Source organism: Acomys minous (assembly GCF_964271855.1).
Source record: "Acomys minous genome assembly, chromosome: 12".
Lineage (NCBI taxonomy): Eukaryota > Metazoa > Chordata > Mammalia > Rodentia > Muridae > Acomys > Acomys minous.
Genome location: NC_140493.1, coordinates 67,592,347 through 67,611,096, shown reverse-complemented (window position 1 = coordinate 67,611,096; position 18,750 = coordinate 67,592,347). Strand labels below are relative to the sequence as shown.

General features: G+C 43.3%; 1 protein-coding gene across 1 annotated transcript in view; it reads right to left on the bottom strand.

Annotated features, from left to right (window-relative positions):
• The window catches only part of METTL16 (methyltransferase 16, RNA N6-adenosine), a 50,077-nt gene that overhangs the window by 15,923 nt on the left and 15,404 nt on the right, over positions 1 to 18,750 (bottom strand). The window contains exons 3-6 of the mRNA XM_084802803.1: positions 17,334 to 17,533; positions 12,915 to 13,055; positions 5,092 to 5,207; positions 1,469 to 1,611 (exon numbers count right to left, since the gene is read on the bottom strand). Coding sequence (XP_084658929.1) covers positions 1,469 to 1,611; positions 5,092 to 5,207; positions 12,915 to 13,055; positions 17,334 to 17,533 — 600 coding nt within the window. The remainder of the gene's footprint in view (positions 1 to 1,468; positions 1,612 to 5,091; positions 5,208 to 12,914; positions 13,056 to 17,333; positions 17,534 to 18,750) is intronic.

The window sequence follows — 18,750 nt, the reverse complement described above, 5'->3', positions numbered from 1 at the left end:
GAGAAATTCTGTCTCAAAAAAAAAAAAAAAAGAAAAAGAAAAAAAAATTACTTACTTTACTTTTTCAGGCTTTTCCTTCAGGCTATTTAGCCTGAGCCTCTTTCTCCTTCAACATACTCTAATGTGTGTTTGAAGAAATCAATTGAAGCAAAGCACACTAACCTTAAGCCAAAGGGCCTCTGGAATGTGTGAGAGGCAGACCACACAGTCCCCAAGCTATTGTCCTCTTTTTCTTTTAATGATTTATTTAAGTATTTATCTGCAGGAGTCGGGGAGGGGGGTTTCTTATGTGTCTATGAGAAGCCAGGCGCCCTTATCATACTCTTCCCACTCCTTTGAGGCAGGCTTCCCCTGAGCTGGGGAGGGGAGGCGGTGGGTGCTTTCTTGCTAGGCTGTAAGTCAGCAGGTTACTACGATCCTTCCATCTTTCTGTAATGCCCATAGCTGGTTCTGCAGATGAGATGCCCAGATCATTACGTAGGGGCTAGGAGAAAAGCTTTGGCCCTCACTGTCGAACAGCTAAGTACTCTTAACTGCTGTGTCACCTCTACAGCCTCAAGCTGCTTTCCATAAGAACTGCAAGGTGGCCCAGCCTTAATCCGACACTTGGAAGGCAGAGGCTGCAAGTTCAAGGCCAGCCTGGTCTACAAAGTGAGTCTAGGACAGCCAAGGCTACACAGAGAAACCCTGTCTCAAAAAAAACAAAAAACAAAAAAAAAACCACTTTCTCTACTTCACAAAACTATTTCCTGGGTTGAGAGCTCTCTAACTTTTTTTTTTTTTTTTAAATACATTGTTCTGCTTGCATGTACACTTGCACACCAGAAGAGGGCATCAGATCACATTATAGATGGTTGTGAGCCACCATGTGGTTGCTGGGAGTTGAACTCAGGCCTTCTGGAAGAGCAGACAGTGCTCTTAACCTCTGAGCCATCTCCCTAGCCCTCTTTTTAACTTTCAACTACCACCTTATCCGTCATATCAACAACATGTGGCAGGGTGCAAAGTGACACGAGACAAGCTGCTCTGAGTACCTAACACTGTCCAATGACAGGTATGTCCTCCAAAATAATTAGCTTTTAAAACAGAACAGCCCTACCCCATATCTCTGGAGATGGTTGGTAATCTGTTTCCCTTCATTAAGTTCCTGACAGCTCAATGTCCTCACATCTGTCACTGTTTAGGAAACTGAGTCCAAGAACCTCAATTGCTTTGAATACTAGGCAACAAATTGATTCTGGTTCATGGGACAGATTCAAACCCATCTGTTTTCTAATCAAAGCCGTCTCTGAGTTGACTCGCCCCGTCACAGGACACACTGATGGAGCAGCACAACCACCTGGGAGCCCCCTCCTGTCACCTGTGCAGGTGTGTGGACATTATCTACTTGTTTGTCAGTCGCAGTGAGTATTTTCCCTAAAGAGACATCACATTTTCAGGATCATACGAGGTACATACTCCTACTTACCTTAGTCTCCTTTTAAGTTGTAAACTGTCATGGATGATCCTTTTAACAAATTCAAGTTCTCCTCCTTCCGCCATGATCTCTGTGATGCCTCCTGTGTTCACGGAACTAGGTGGAGGTCTTCGAGAATTCCGAGAGTTTACACCCTGAGTGACAACAACAAGAGCCACAGCCTTTGAATGTAGCCTAGCCATTACTGTGCTACACCGAGGACCTAACGATCACACAGCCAACTGGGCTGCAGTGTGGTGATAAAGCACTTGCCTAGCATGCGCAAGGCCCTGGGGATGAAATATGAAAACATTTACCTTTTATATAGCCCAATCTGTTGCTTTTCCTTTATGCTTTTCTGTCTTGATACCATGGCCAGGAAATCTACCCAAAGATTAAATAAATATTTACTTATGTTTTCTTCTAATTCTTTTATGGTTCTTTCCTTATAGTTAAGTATTTAACCTATCCTTACCCCACTTCATAGGAAAAAAATGAACTCAAATGCATCAATGACCTAAATGTAAGAACTTAAACTAAAGAACTCTCAAGAAGAAAACATAAAAGTAAATTTTCATTAACTTGGTAGCCAATGGTTTCTTAGATACAACACCAAAAAGCATAAAAACAACACCGAATAGATAAATTGTATTTTATCAAAACTAAAAAGAGCTTCACTATAACAATTCCATCAAAAATGGCAGACAAGCCTGGCGTGGTGGCCCACACCTGCAATCCCAGCACTCCGGAGGCAGAGGCAGGAAGATTGCTGTGAGTTCGAGGCCAGCCTGGTCTACAAAGCGAGTCCAGAACAGTCAAGGCTACACAGAGAAACCCTATCTTGAAAAGAAGAAAAAAAAAAATTGAAGACAAGGCCGGCATGGCGGCGCACGCCTTTAATCCCAGCACTCAGGGAGGCAGAGGCAGGAGGGCCTCTGTGGATTCGAGGCCAGCCTGGTCTACAAAGTGAGTCCAGGACAGCCAAGGCTACACAGAGAAACCTCGTCTTGAAAAACAAAAAGGAACAACAGAGGAAGAATCATTAAAACAGCAGCCAGGTAGCAGTGGTACCTTTAATCCTAGCACTCAGAGGCAAAGGCAGCGGGATCTCTGATTTTTGAGGCCAACATGGTATACAGAGTGAATTCCAGGACAGCCAAAACTACACAGAGAAATTGTGGGGGTGGAGGAGAAGTCCCTTAATAGGAAGAAAAGTAACCCGAATTTAAAATGGACAAAGAGGCAGATGAAGACACAAGTTTAGTGACACAGTGCTTGTTGCTTGCCCAGCATGTGCAAGGCCTAGGGTTGCTAAATTAGCTCAATGAAAAATCTGTAAGGGTCTGATCAGATCCTCGACATTGGAAGAGGGTAGGTGAGGCAAGGGATCTGAATGGTGTTATGCCATGGAAGATGAGCAATGCTCAGCATAGCCAGCCATCAAGAAAACGTCCTCCACACCCACTGGGGTAGCATCTAAGCTACAGATGCTTAGAGGTGCTGAGGAACCTCACAGGAGCTGGAGCACAGGCAACAGTCACTGTAAAACACTGGCAAGCCGGACAGGCAACCTATTAACACTGCCTCAAATTTTAAAAGATGGTAAAATAAGAGACATTTTGGGCATTAGAAATGGCTCAAAGGCGAGACCCCCTGCTGTTCTCAGTACTGTGCGCCCAAGTACTTAGGGAAGCCAAAACCCCTATCTATCTATCTATCTATCTATCTATCTATCTATCTATCTATTTTTTTCTATCTATATTTCTAAATGCAGGGAAACAACACTTTTTAATACATTTTACTGCAGGATATGGTTATTTTTGCTCATAAGCTTAAAAGCTAAATTTTTAATTACTTAAGTAGTATTTTACTTTATTTTCTAATCAAGAATATTAGTACTTTTAGTAAATTACTGCCTAGATTCCAGATTTTGTAAAAAAAAATATTTTAAAAAATTTATTTTGGGCTGGGCATGATGATGCACACCCTTAACCCTAGCACGTGAAAGAAAGATGCCGCTTTTGAGAGTCCCAGGCTACATAATGAGCTCTAGGTAGCCTACATGGTGACGAGACCTTATCTAATAAAAAACAGCAATTTTTAAAATTTTTATGTGTAATTACATGTGTTTCACTCATGTATGTGTACAACTGGTGTCCAAGAGGCCAAAAGAGGGTGTCTGATGACCTGAAACTGACATTATAAATAAGTCGTGAGCAGCTATGCGGGTGCTGGGAGACAAACGCAGGTCCTCTGCAAGAGCAGTAAAGTGCTTTTAACTGCTGAGCCATCTCTTTAGGCTCCAAACTAGTTTTAAATACATTATGTTTTGGTTGTTTAAGTGCTGAGGTTTGAAGCTAGGGACTCTCAGGTGCTAGGCAAACACTCTAACCCTGAGATTCAGTCCCAGCTCTCTCTTAACTTTTGAGTAGGGTCTTACTAAGTTGCTTCAGGCAGGTTGAAACTTACTAAGTTCAAACTAGACTGGAACTTGCAATCCTCCTGCCTCAGCCTTCCATATAGTAGGAATTACAGATCCTCACACATCAGTTTATTATATCCAATAGATTCTGTTCAGTATCTAAAAGCAAATACATGTTTTCAACATTCAGCCATATATTTATTATCAAATAACAAAAAGCAGTAATTTTTGTCCCTAGTGTAACAAGCTCAGTCCAGCAGAGCCTGGGACCTACATTGGGTTCAATGCTAAAAGTTCAAACTCTAGGGGCTGAAGAGATGGCTCAGTGGTTAAAAACAGTAGCTGTTCTTCCAGAGGACCTGGGTTCCAGTCCCAGCACCCACACGGTGACTCACAACCATGAGACTCAGAGGCTGGTCCCTGAAGGCTCCTGGCACACACATGGTACACAAACATTCACACAGGCAAAACACTCATGCACATAAAATAGATTAAAGTTTAAAAATGGTTTTAGCCAGGCAGTGGTGGCACACACCTTTAACCCCAGCACTCAGGAGGCAGAGGCAGTTCAATGCCACCTGGTCTGCAGAGCAAGTTCCAGGAGCTACACAGAGGAATTTTGTCTCAAAAATCTAAGGAAAAAAAAAGTTTTAAGACCACAGTTTGGAGCCTGAAGAGATGGCTCAGAGGTTAAGAGCACTGTTTGCTCTTCCAGAGGTCCTGAGTTCAATTCCCAGGAACCACATGGTGGCTCACAACCATCTGTAATGAGATCTGACGCCCTCTTCTGGCATGCAGGTGTACATGCACAGAGAGCACTATATACATAATAATAAACCTTAAAAAAAAAAAAAAAGACCACAGTTTGAGGAAGAGCTCTCTCATCATCATCTCACCTAAGTGCTGCTTACCCACAACCAAACAAGCCTGAAAAAAAACTGCAGAGAGCCAGCCCAAAGCCAAGTGGAAACTAGAAACAAAAGGCCTCAGTGTTCATGATACTGCAAGTTTCTTGATCAAACTGCTCCTGAAGCCTCAACAGCTGGACCTCTCCACTACAGAGATTGTCCAACTGAAATCTATCTATAACAGGGCTGACAGAATCTCACCAACAGCACTATAATCTGCACAGCTGCTAAAACTGCCTTCTGTTCTTATCTCTGCAAATGAGGTCAAATTAGCTAAGCTTTCGGTAACTTTAAAGGTACTTTACCTTGGCTTCCAATTGGTTGGCAAAAAAGGGAGGGTTGCACATGCAGAAGTCATAAACTATCTCAGACTCCTCCTTAAGTGCGTCCATCAGGAGTGTCTTCTGGGGCACTTTTACCACTAGGGAGAAAACGGGAACTGTTAGTTACTATTGGTTTTGCAATGGCTTTAAAATAAGTGCACAAAGCAACACACAGCTGAGGAAGACAACATTGACAAGTATGTGGGTGCACATGCCTTCACGTGACTCCCCATGAGAGGCAGAACTGTAGAAATGGCTAACCACAGCAGATGCAGTAACCATGTCCATGTTCCCTTTTCCAGTGCGTGTTAACACTACTAGGAAAAGTATTAGTTCTTTTCTAAAGAGACATAGTAAGATCTGCTTAATGAAACAAGAGGTTTCTCCCCTGGAACTCCTACTCTTTAGAGTTCTCACTTTCCTGTAATAAATTTATGTCCATTCTGCTAAATCTGTATTTTAAAAATCAGTAACAAGGCGCTGGAGAGTGTAAGAGCACTGCTTGCTTTCCCAGGATGCATGTTTGATTCGCTGTACCCACATGGTGGCTCACAACCAACTCAAACTTCAGTTCCAATAGAGCTCACACCTCCTCCTGACATCCAAAGGCACCAGGTATAAATGTGGTGCACAAATATATATGCAGGCAACACATTCATTCACATAAAATAAATCTTTAAAAATTAAAAATGGTGTCACTATATGATGGTCATAAAAGGTAAACGATCATGACGGGGAATTGGACTAGTTCTAGCAAATTAACCTTATATAATTTAGCAGGAGTGGTGGCACATAACTATAATCTGAGCAAATGGGAGGCAGAAGCAGGATAGAAAAATCAAGGCCAAGCTGGATTACAAACTTGAGCCTCCCCCCACCCCCCCGCCTTTTTTTTCTTTTAAAGACAGTCTTACTCTGTAGACCAGGCTGGCCTCAAGTTCACCGAGGTCTACTTGTCTCTGCCATCCTAATATTGGGATAAACCCTGGGCTAACACAGCTAACCCTAGTTTGTTTGTTTGTTTGTTTGTTTTGTTTTTCAAGACAGGGTTTCTCTGCATAGCCCTGGTTGTCCTGGACTCCCTTTGTAGAGCAGGCTGGCCTCGAACTCACAGCAATCCGCCTGCCTCTGTCTCCCGAGTGCTGGGATTAAAGGCATGCCCAGTAGTTTTTTGTTTTTTGTTTAAATAAAAGCATAGTTTAAGCCGGGTGTGGTGACGCACACTTTTAATCCCAGCACTCGGGAGGTAGAGGCAGGTGGATCACTGTGAGTTGGAGGCTTGCCTGGTGTACAAAGCAAGTCTAGAACAGCCAAAATAACACAAGAGAAACCTTGTCTGGAAAAAAATGTATAGAGTAATAAAGAATAGAATGGCTCCCCAACTCCCCAAAAAAATTTGTGCCCAGGATTTGGGAGGTAGCTTGGTCAGTCAAGTGCTTGCCACACAAACAAATGCTTGAGTTTGATCCCTAGCGCCCACACAAACACTAGGAACGGCAGCACACTCCTGTAACGCAACACTAGGGAGACAGAAAGGTCCCTGGTGCTTGCTGGCCAGGCAGGCTGGCTGAGCCACTGAGCTGCACGTTCAGTAAGAGGCTGCCTCAAACACAACAGCGAAGGATCAGGCAGATGGCTTCACAGTTAAAGTATAAGCTGCTCTTCCAGAGGACCTGGTTTCAGTTCCAATCATCCATCCACATGACAGCTAACAACCACCAGGAACTTCAGTCCCAGAGCAATCTGACATCTTCCTCTGACCTCTGCAGGCATTGCACACTGCACACAGAGACCTACAGGCAGAGACAAGACTCATACACATAAAATATTTTTTAAATTAAAAAATTAATAAAGCAGAAAGTAGTTGAACACTCTGATGCAGACTTTTGGTGGCTTTCAAAGGAACATGGCACGTGTACCCACTCACACACACAAAAATTAATGACTAAGTTGCTCTATAAATACCTATGTTTCTTTATTCATGTTATCTATGGTCTATGAAATTGCCATGAACACTGAACTAGCATATACAAACTCCTGTGAGAAGTACAGGGCAAGTACAGTTTTTTAAAGCCTCTTAGATACATAACCTCATCTTTGGTGTATTTTGGCTTAAAGATATTTATTTAAGCCGGGCATGGTGGCGCAAGCCTTTAATCCCAGCACTCGGGAGGCAGAGGCAGGCGGATCACTGTGAGTTCTCGGCCAGCTTGGTCTACAAAGTCAGTCCAGGACAGCCAGGGTTACACAGAGAAACCCTGTCTTGAATAAAATTTAAAAAAAAAAGAATTTTAGGACTCATGACTCCCTCTGCCCAAGAAATTTTTATGTGACTCTGGGTCTACAGGTCTAAAAAAGAGATATACAAGTGAGCATAATAGTCCACATCTATAACCCCAGAGTTCCAGGTCATCTTCAGATACACAGTGAGTTTAAAAGCCAGCCTGGAATACAGAGAGACCCTGTCTCAAAAAAGTAGAAAGAAAGAAAAAAAAAAAATTGAGTGGCAGTGGAAATGTAGCTCAGTTTGAGGAGTGATTACTTAGCATTTACAAAGCCCTCGTATCTATACCCTGCACCTGCACGATATAGGTAATGACAGACACCTATAATCTCAGCACTTATAAAGTGGAGACCAGATCAGCGAGTTCAAGCTCATTCTCAGCTACGCAGAGTTCAAGCGCAGCCTACACTAGAGGCCTTGTCTAAAATAAACAATTCACAGGTACACAATCAAACATTTAATATAAAGCATTAAGCAATTATTTGGCATAAATATAATTTTCCATTCATTAACGGTGAATGTAAATTTGCAGTAGAAATGGATATGCTTTGCGTTATTTATTTTTATATAAAAATTCAACCTCGGTTGAGCATGTAAGTCACAGAACATCTTCAGTGAAGTCAGGCATGGTGATGCACATCTTTAATCCCAGTCTCAGGGAGACAGAAGCAGGTGGATCTCTGTGAGTTTGAGGCCAGCCTAGTCTAAAAGTGAGCTCAGGACTGCCAATGCTAAACAAAAAAAAACAAAAAAAAAAAAAAAGAGAGGACATCTTCAATGTTTTTCAGATGATCAAATATTTTGATCATATAACGATCTGAGAGTGCTGCTTTACAAAAACAACATAAAATTGTAAAACAACTCAAATTCTTGGAAATTCTGTTTTGATCCTACCCTAAAATTCATTTAAACAATTTTCTAAGCCGGGCATGGTGGCGCACGCCTTTAATCCCAGCACTTGGGAGGCAGAGGCTGGTGGATCGCTGTGAGTTCGAGGCCAGCCTGGTCTACAAAGTGAGTCCAGGACAGGCTACACAGAGAGGCCCTGTCTCGAAAAAACAAACAAACAAAACAAAAAAACAAACAAACAAACAAAAAACAATTTTCTAAAGAATTTAAGTTAGCAATTCAACCAACACTTTGTTTTTCTTGTTCTTTTCTTTTCTTTTCTTTTCTTTTTTTTTTAAAAACACTGTTTTTCAAGACAGGGTTTCTCTGTGTAACAGAGTCCTGGCTGTCCTAGACTTGCTTTTTAGACCAGGCTGGCCTCAAACTCAAAGATCTGCATGCCTCTGCCTCCCCAACTGCTGGGATTACCGGCGTGTGCCACCATGCCCAGCTCAAACATAATTTTTGTTCATTTTTTTTATTCTATTACTACTATAATTATTAATATTGGAAAAAAGGTCTCACTGTGTAGTTCTAGCTGGCCCGGAACTTGCTCTGTAGACCAAGCTGAGAGAGATCCACCTGCTTCAGCCTCTTGAAAGCACTACCATGCCTGGCTTTTGGTATTGTTGGAGATATATTATTTTGCCTCAAGTGTGTGTGTGACTGAGTTTGTGTATGTCCTGCCTGTGCAGGTGCCTAAAGAAGTGAGGCATCCAATCATCTGGAACTGCAGTTACAGGCACGTGTGAGTCACCTGATCTCAGTGCTGGGAACTAAACTGGGATCCTCTGCCAGAGCAGTAAGCTCTCTCCATCTCCCCAGGCCACAAACACCAATGTAAAAACGTGTGTGTGTGTGTGTTGCACATGTTCACACACAGACACACAGGCTAAAGAATGTGGTTTCTCTCTTTCTACCATATGGGTCCTGGAGATTGAACTCTGGTCATCAGGCTTGGCAAAAAGTGCATTTACCCACTGACCCATCTTGTTGGCTCCCAAATGGCCTCAAATATTCTCATATAATATGACCCAAAATTATACTAATTTGATAGTTACATCCTGGAGAATGGCAACAGGAAAAATCCTAGTTTTTCTTTTCCATAGCTAAAGATTGTTTCTTTAAGTAGCCCCACCCCCAAAAAAGCACACAACAGAAAAATAATAGTTCCTTACACAACAGCCTCAAATCTGAACAAGGCATTTCACATAGTCTTTCTGTATCACACGGTGCACTGGCTTTCACAGTGCAAAGTGCATGGTCTATGTTTAGAACCAAAGCTACAGTGAAGTCTTATTATGCAACATCGACAGGTGCTTCCAGGAATACCTCAGATTCATTTTGCACTTAATCCTGAATTAATCTCTGGTTTCTGTTCAGAAACCTTGTGATCAACTTCTTCCACCTCCCGTCACGCCTTCCACACTCAGTGATACTATCCTGCATGAGGTCACAAACAGAGTCTTGAAGCCTTGGTGTAGGTGACCCTGTCACCATTTCCACCTAAGAAAGAGGTGAAGTACTTCCTCTGGAGGGCTGTGATGGTGGACAGTGCTAAGAGGCAGGGTTATGACTGGTCCTTTGCTGGTATGTAAGCAGGCTGCTCAGGCTCACTCGGTGAGTCAAGTGGGAACACTGTCCTGAGCTAACTTACCCAGTGTTTCCACATTAGAGCCAATAAAAGCCTCCCTTCAAGTGGTCTTTTCTTGCCAACTTTCACTGGAGTGGTATGAGCTTGTCAGAAAAAGAAGACAGCAGCAGAGACAGCAGAGCAGCAAACAGCACCAGCTGGGAAAGTCACAACGCAGCCAGCAGCCAAAGCAGGAAGAGGGACAGAAGCAGAAGGGCAAGACAAGAAGCAAGAGAGGGCAGCAAGCTAAAACTGAGAAAGGGAAAGGCTTTAAGAAGCCAGCCGGAGAGAGTTTCAAGGACAGGCTACACTGGCTGGTAAAGATGGCTAAGGACTCCTCAGAGCCAGCCAGTTTTCACCTACAGCCTACAGAGGGACATCAGAGGGCACACCTGCTGCTGCTCCTACTAGCCTATTGTACCCCTCACTGCTGCCAAACTTGGGAGGGAAACCAAAGCTGCCCAAGCATTCCTTGCATGCTCATGGCCCAGCTGGTTCATTTATGCAGAAGATCCCAAGTCTCAGGCCAATCTACATAACATGGCATAGATCAGAGAGAAAAACTGCACTGAGAAGCAATGTTTAGGGGCTAGAGAGATGGCTCAGAGGTTAAGAGGTCCTGAGTTCAATTCCCAGCAACCACATGGTGGCTCACTGCCATCTATAATGTGATCTAATGCCCTCTTCTGGCCTGCAAGTGTACATGCAGGCAGAACACTGTATATGTAATAAATAAATACCATCTTTTAAAAAAAAAAGTTTAAGGCCAGGCACACCTTTAATCCCAGGACTTGGGAAGCAGATGCCAGCTTGCACAACAGAGTGAGTTCTAGGACAGCCAAGGCTATACAGAGAAACCCTGTCTCAGGAAAAAGAGAGAAAGAGGTTTGAAAAGTGCAAAAGCTAAGAGCCTGAGGAGTGACAAAGTGCTCGCCTAGCACATAAAACTCCCTACGATGTTCTTCTCATCCTCCTATGCCAATTCACTCTAAACATATCACAGACCTAAAAACAAAACAACAACAACAAAAACAAAAACAAAACAAAACCTAGAAAATAATATAGGAAAAGACAGCCTTGGCTAGGTGGTGGCTTTAGGCATGGTTCATGAAGAAAAGGCTCTGGGTTTCACATTAAGCATTTTGCTCTGGAAAACACTTTGTCAAGAGAATAAAAAGCCACAAGCTGAAACAAAACATTTTCAAAAAACATTTCCACACCTTTAATCCCAGCAACCGGGAGGCAGAGGCAGGTGGATCAGTGTGAGCTCAAAGCCAGCCTAGTCTACAAAGTGAGTCCAGGACAGCCAAGGCTATGCAGAGAAATCCTGTCCCACCCCCCCCAAAAAAGAAAATCTGACTGGATGTAGTAGCCCATGCCTTTAACCCCAGCACTCATGAGGGTAGGGGATGTTCATCCAATCTTGCTGTGAACAGTTCTATAAAATAAAGCTCTCTATTAAAATAGAGACCAAAAGCATTTGAGAACATTTAACAAAATAATGATTTAATAGCCGGATATAGTAGTACATGGCTTAGTATTTATTTTGAACTGTACATGTAACAGTGCTTTGCTTGTGTGTATGTATGTACATCATATGCATGCCTATTGTTCTCAGAAGCCAGAGGATCAGATCCCCAGGAATTAAGAATTACAGACTGTGAGTCTGAGGCCAGCTTGGTCTACAAAGCAAGTCCAGGCTACACAGAGAAACCCTGTCTCAAAAAACAAAAAACAAGCCCGGCGTGGGGGCGCACACCTGTAATCCCAGCACTTGGGAGGCAGAGGCAGGCGGATCGCTGTGAGTTCGAGGCCAGCCTGGTCTACAAAGTGAGTCCAGGACAGCCAAGGCTAACACAGAGAGACCTTGTCTCAAAAAACCAAAAAACCAAAAAACCAAAACCAAACAAAACAAACCCCCGCCCCCCAAAAAAAAGAAAGAAAAGAAAAAGACAGCTGTGAACCATCACATGAGTGCTGGAAATAGTAAGCACTCTCAATCCCTGAGCCATCGCAACATAGCAAAATTTTAAGATCTACTGGGGAAAACACACAATTTGAAGGTGTGATATTTTGAATGAGAATGCTCCCAAGCCTGAAAAGAATTAGGAGGTGTGGCCTTGATGGAGGAGGGGGGGGTCTTTGAGGTTGAAAGCACACCATTGAGGTTGCTTCCCACAATGCTGCTCCAGCACCTGCCTGCCTGCCTGCCTGCCTGCCTGCCTGCCACCATGATGGTCATGAACTCTAACCTTCTGAAACTATACGCCCCAAATAAAACTCTCTTCCATACACTGTCTTGGTCAGCAATAGAACAGTAACCAAGACATAAACATAACACAACATAAAAATAACAAGGATCAGCTATATTTAATATGTTAATTCTGTAATCAAAACCAATTAGAATAGATTAGATAATGTACAATTTGAAGTCTGTTTTTGCTTTTTGAGACAGGGTTTCTCTGTGTAGCCTTGGCTATCGTGGACTCACTTTGTAGACCAGGCTGGCCTGGAACTCACAGAGATCCGCCTGCCTCTGCCTCCTTAATAATGAGTGCTGGGGTTAAAGGTGTGTGCCACCACAACCAGTTGAAGTCTATACATTTAAGCAAAAGATAACAAGCCAGGCTAGTGGCACTCATCTTTTTTTTTTTTTTAAAGACAGAGTCTTTGTGTAGCCTTGGCTGTCCTGGACTCGCTCTGTAGATCAGGCTGGCCTCGAACTCACAGCAATCCGCCTGCCTCTGCCTCCCGAGTGCTGGGACTGAAGGCACGCACCACCATTCATCTTTAATCCCAGCACTGAGAGGCAGATGCAAGAAGATCTCTATGAGTTTGAGGTCAACCTGGTCTACAAGGTGAGTTCCAGGGCAGCCAGCGCTGCATAGAGACTGTCTCAAACAAGCAAAATATACTCACAATAGATGATAATATTACATGTTAAGATAGAAAAGTTTTAATAAACAAATCTTGAGGGGCTATTTATTCAGAGGAACCAACCTTTAATGAGATCAGACAGGTTATTCCGCTCCACGTTTTTCTTAGCATAATTGAAGCACATATCATCCACTTCTGTTGCCAGGAAATACCAGCCATTTAAGGTTGCTCCAAGTAAGGGATAGATGCAGGATGCCCCAGTACCTAGTAGATAAAAACAGAGAGGGGAAAAGAGGACAATAAAGCCCCTTTCTTTCTAGGATCATCTCTCCAGCCTGCACTGTCTAACTCACACAGGAGGGTATTCTGCGGCTACTGGGCTCACTCTTTTCACCCAGGAGTCTTAGCTCATACCCACACACTCCCAAGAGGATGAAACCTTCCTGCCCTGTGCTTGTGTGCTGTGTGTAAAATGAAGTGTGGCTAACTGGAGGCCCATGAAAACGTAGCTTATTAACCTAATGGGACCAAATACGTCATAAAATTCAAATTGCTTATACAAGTCAACAAAACTCAATTTCTCAATGTAATGCTATTGTCACAACGCCATAGTAGTGCCTTCAGGCAGATCAATGCAGTGGCACACACCTGCAATTCCAGCACTTGGGAAGCAGAGGCAGTAAGACTGTGAATTTGAGACCCTGTCTCAAAGGGAAGGGAGAAATACAAACAAAACAAAACATGCGGACAAACATGGTTCATTCTCAAAAAGCAGAAGAATGGCATATCTGTGTTGTGACTTTCAAGGCATCGATGGTCCAGTTCTCTGTGGCGGTGGAGAATAATGTCAGTACGTCAGTAACTGACTAGCCCTAGCACACACACATATTGAGATGCTTTGTTGGGGGAGAAGAGGAGGATCAGCTTTACCAGCCAGTATCTGTTCCTAAGTTTGCATGTAGGGCCCCTAACCGTAGACTAAAGCACTTTTCCCCTCAAAGGCTGCCTTTACAGCCAGTGACAAATCTCCAGTGAGTTTTTCAAAGGGAAGGAAAGCTAGGGTCTCCCCTGATAGCTACAGCCTGGACCAGCCCCTCCAGGGCCATGTCCCCTGACCACAAACTGACTGCACTGCAGCTCAGCTGGGCCTGGAGGTGCTTCTAGTTCAGAGAAGGCCTCTCTCATCCCAACACTTCTTCACGACCTAGTCTCAACAGGCTGGGAGACAGAGACCAAAGTAAATGCTGCAATGTTTAACCTCTCTGCCTGCCATAGTTACTGTCATCAGCAAACAGCTCCTTGGGACTTGGGAGGTAGAAAGAAGAGGACAGCCAGCTCCTCAAGAGTCACAGTTGTTTAGGCCTGGGCATTCCAAAGAGCTACAGTCATTTAGAATGCCTTCACCTCTGAAGGAAAAAAATAAAGGACCTTTTTCATTTTGTCTCAAAAGGGAGAAACACAGGTAATCCCCACACCCTTCTTAAATTGTTCCTCAACCCAAGACCAAGAAACTTGCATTCTGACATACTGATAGCCCCAGAAAGCCAAACGACATTTTAAGTGGGTAATAATCTTCATAATGATAAATAAAAATGAAAAGCATAGTCACAGAATTAGAGCAAACTGATGGGAGTCTGGGAGTCTGGGGGAAGAGTTTATATAGAACCCTAATTAGAAAGAACATGATTTCAACCAGCATTGCCCCTTGTGAAGAGCTAAAATCCATTAACCTCATGTATCCCCAGGTGCTATGTTAGAGAGTTTGGGGCATAATTAAAATGCAATTAGCACCAAATAGGCTAGAGTCTCTTTTCTCCACACCTCTTCCCCTACTTATGGTCTCATTGCATGGTCCAGGCCAGCACTGGCACGGAACTTGCTACCCTCTCACTGCCACAACCCAAGTGCTGGGATCACAGATACCACACCTTTCTTTCTTTCTTCCTTTCTTTCTTTTTCCAAGACAGGGCTGTAGCCTTGGCTGTCCTGGACTCACTTTGTAGACCAGGCTGGCCTTACAGCGATCCACCTGCCTCTGCCTCCCTGAGTGCTGGGATGACAGGCATGCCCTACTGTGCCTGGCTGTAATATCACACTTTTCAAATCAAGCTTTTTGCTTCCTAAGCCCCATCAGCCACTTTCTATCATGAACATAAAAGTAAGAGCTTTAAGTGAACTCCATCAGGTCTCCATGCTTACCTCATATAAAGCTTAGAATTTGAATGTTAAAAGAATAATGCCTACGCTGGATGGACGGCTCAGTGGTTAAGAACACTGACTGCTCTTCCAGAGGACCTGTATTCAATTCCCAGCATCCACATGGCAGCTCACAACTGTCTGTAATTCCAAGAGCTGACATCCTCACACAGACATACACATGGGCAAAACACCAATGCACATAAAATAAAAATAAATAAACTGCTTTAAAAGAGTAATCCCTTTATCCAACAACTTTGGTAGGCCTTGAGAGATTATTATAACTATAGTTTACAGCATAGTGACAAATAAAAATATTAACAAAATATTATAACCAAGAAAGTAACCTTTCTTAGGTTCAAGGTCAGATAAAGTGTTTTTTGAAAAAGCAGATTTGAGTTGACAAGTATGGTATTAGTAGGAGCGAACACGATGGAGACAGGTGAGGTCTCAGGCACAGGAAATAGCACAGGGAAAAAGGTCTGGGGCTCTAAAAGACAAGCGTGGAAAACAAAAGAAAAATTATGTAAGATGAGGCTTACAGAACCAAGGAAGACTGTGAGTTTGAGGACAGCCTGGTCTACAAAGTGAGTCTAGGACAGCCAAGGCTACAAAGAGAAACCAAGTCTCAAAAAAACCAAAAACAAATCAAAACAAAAGAACCCAGAGAAGAGGGTAAGACACAAACAGCAGAAATTCTGATAGGCCAAACCAAGGCTTTAAGAATAAGTGTTAGTATTGTGCTTAAGTCTGTCTACCTGTGATGTCACTGCTTACCTGCCATGGGGGCGTGGCCCTACCCAGAGTCATATAAAAGGCAGCCCCTCTATGAGGTCTCTCTCTTTCTACTCTCCCTCTCTCTCCACTCTTTCTCTCTCCACCCCCCTCTCTCTTTCCTCGTCTCTCTGGGGTACCTCCCTTCCTTTTCCTTCTCCCTCCATGCTCATTTAATAAACTCTGTATAACATAACATCTGCTGCCTGGTACCTTATTATACCTTGTATCTACCATCTATCTGCCTTAATCTTTAATTATAAAAATAAGTATCTATCATAAAGCTAGGCGGCATATGTCTTTAATCCCAGCACTTGGGAGGCAGAAGCAGAGCAATAGTCTACATAGCTAGTTCCAGGACAGCCAGGATGTCTCAAAAGACAAAACAAAAAGAAAAATGAAAGGCGGGGAGAGGGGAGCTTTAGAACTGGCATGGTGGTGCAGGCCTTTAATCTCAGTACTTAAGAGGCACAAGCAAGAGGATCTCTGTGAATTTGAAGGCAGCCTGATCTAGGATACTCAGAGCTACAAAGAGAAGCAGTATCTCAAAAAAGCACTAATAATAATAAAATAAAGGCCCGGAGTGGTGGCGCATGCCTTTAATCCCAGCACTCAGGGAGGCAGAGGCTGGTGGATCACTGAGTTTGAGGCCAGCCTGGTCTACAAAGCGAGTCCAGGTCAGCTAAGGCTACACAGAAAGACCCTGTCTCGGGAAAATAATAATAATAATAATAATAATAATAATAATAATAATAATAATAATAATAATAATAATAATAATAATAAAAATAAAATAGTGCTAGGCAGAGTCAGGCGGATCTCTTTGAGTTCAAAGCCAGCCTGGTCTACTAGGTAAGTCTAGGACAGCCAAGTGTACACAGGGAAACCCTGTCTCGAAAAACAAAAATAAAAAAATAAAAAAATAATTCAAGATTTATTATTTATTTATTATCATGTCTACAGTGTGCTGCCTGCTTATACATCTGCAGGCCAGAAGAGGGCATTAGATCACATTATAGATGGTTGTGAGGGGCCGGGCGTGGTGGCACACGCCTTTAATCCCAGCACTCGGGAGGCAGAGGCGGGCGGATCGCTGTGAGTTCGAGGCCAGCCTGGTCTACAAAGTGAGTCCAGGACAGCCAAGGTTATACAGAGAGACTCTGTCTCGAAAAACCAAAAACCAAAAAACAAAAAACAAAAAAATAGATGGTTGTGAGCCACCATGTGGTTGCTGGGAATTGAACTCAGGGCCTTTGGAAGAGCAGGAGGTACCCTTAACCTCTGAGCCATCTCTCCAGCCCCTAAAAATTGTTTACTAACAGAGTAAACAATGCCCAAAACCACAGATGTTAAGGTAGCAACTGGAAAGCTAAGTGGACAAGGGCTTCTTTCTACTCCCTCACTTCCCGCTTGCTCCCTAACTGACATGGGCATCCCTTCTCAGGAGGAACCAGGGCCACATGCAGCAAATAAAGGCTTCTGTCATAGTATTAGAAGAGCTTACAGAAAGTCTGACAATGCAAAGCCTAGGCAGCTTACTTTTAGCCCCAAAAGGAAGAATGAACTACCCACCTATGTCAATTCCTCTTCGGAGAGTACTTTTGTCAGAGTCCTGGTGACCAATCAGATCTTCAACCCAGTGAATATAGTTAAGCCTCAGGGGAACCGTGGGAATCAGTCTCTCTAAAGGAATGTCAATACAAAGGCCAAAGTCCTCTCTCAGGAGCGTACAAGTCAGAGCTCTGACTGCTTCCGGGTCTTTGAAATTAAGACTGAGGAGCAGAGAAGGAGAAGACAGCTCGTTAGTATGCACCACTATGCTGCACTAGCCCCTTCGCCTCATCAGGTAGCTACATGAGGGAACCAATGACCACTTGAATTCCCTAAACAAATAGCCCATGGGGGCTGGAGAGATGGCTCAGAGGTTAAGAGCACTGCCTGTGCTTCCAAAGGTCCTGAGTTCAATTCCCAGCAACCACATGGTGGCTCATAGCCATTTATAATGTAATCTAATGCCCTCTTCTGGCCTGCAGGCATACATGCAGGCAGAGCACTGTATGCATAATAAATAAATAAAATCTTTTTTTTAAAAAAAGACAGATAGAAAAAAGAAATAGCACACGGAAAGTTACACTCAGCCAGGTGTGGAGGCAGAGGCAGGCGGATCGCTGTGAGTTCGAGGCCAGCCTGGTCTACAAAGGGAGTCCAGGACAGCCAAGGCTACACAGAGAAACCCTGTCTCGAGGGGAGGAAGAAAAAAAAAAGAGTACCTCTGTTCCAATTCCTGTTTCCTGTCTTAGCTATAAGAACCTGGGCAAGCCCAGCTGATTAAGGGTAGGAGTACCAACATCAGCTCCAAATGACACAGTCTCTGAAAAGAACACAGCTTTTGATATGTAGTAAGTATACAAATGCTCGGGGGGTTTGTTTGTTTTTGTTTTGTTTTGTTTTGTTTTACTATCATCAACATCATTGTCACTAACACATTCTTCAAAAACTCACTCAAAAATGGAGAGAAATGGCTGGGCAGTGGTAGCATGCACCTTCAATCCCAGCACTCGAGAGGCAGAGGGCAAGAGCATCTCTATGGGTTTGAGATGGGCAGGATCTACAGAGTAAATTCCAGGACAGCCAAGGCTACAGAGAAACCCTGTTTTTAAAAAAAACAAAAAGAAACAAAACAACCACAACAAAAGCAGCATAAAGATGCTCAGTAACAGTCAGGTGTGTTGGCACGCCCTCTCCTTGCCACACTGGGAGAGCAGAGAGCAGCCTGTGAGGTCTACGTAGCTCCAGAAACCTCAGCAGATACCTCAGCGATCCTAGCTCCAAATCAGACTGAACACAATACTCTATTTTACTCCTTTGGACCCAATCAAGTTTATTAAAAGAGTGAACTACCTCCATCTTCTTCAATGACAGAAATAAAATTGAATCAGACACATTGAAGAAATCCATATTCAGTTAAGACACTAAATATTCACCTCCT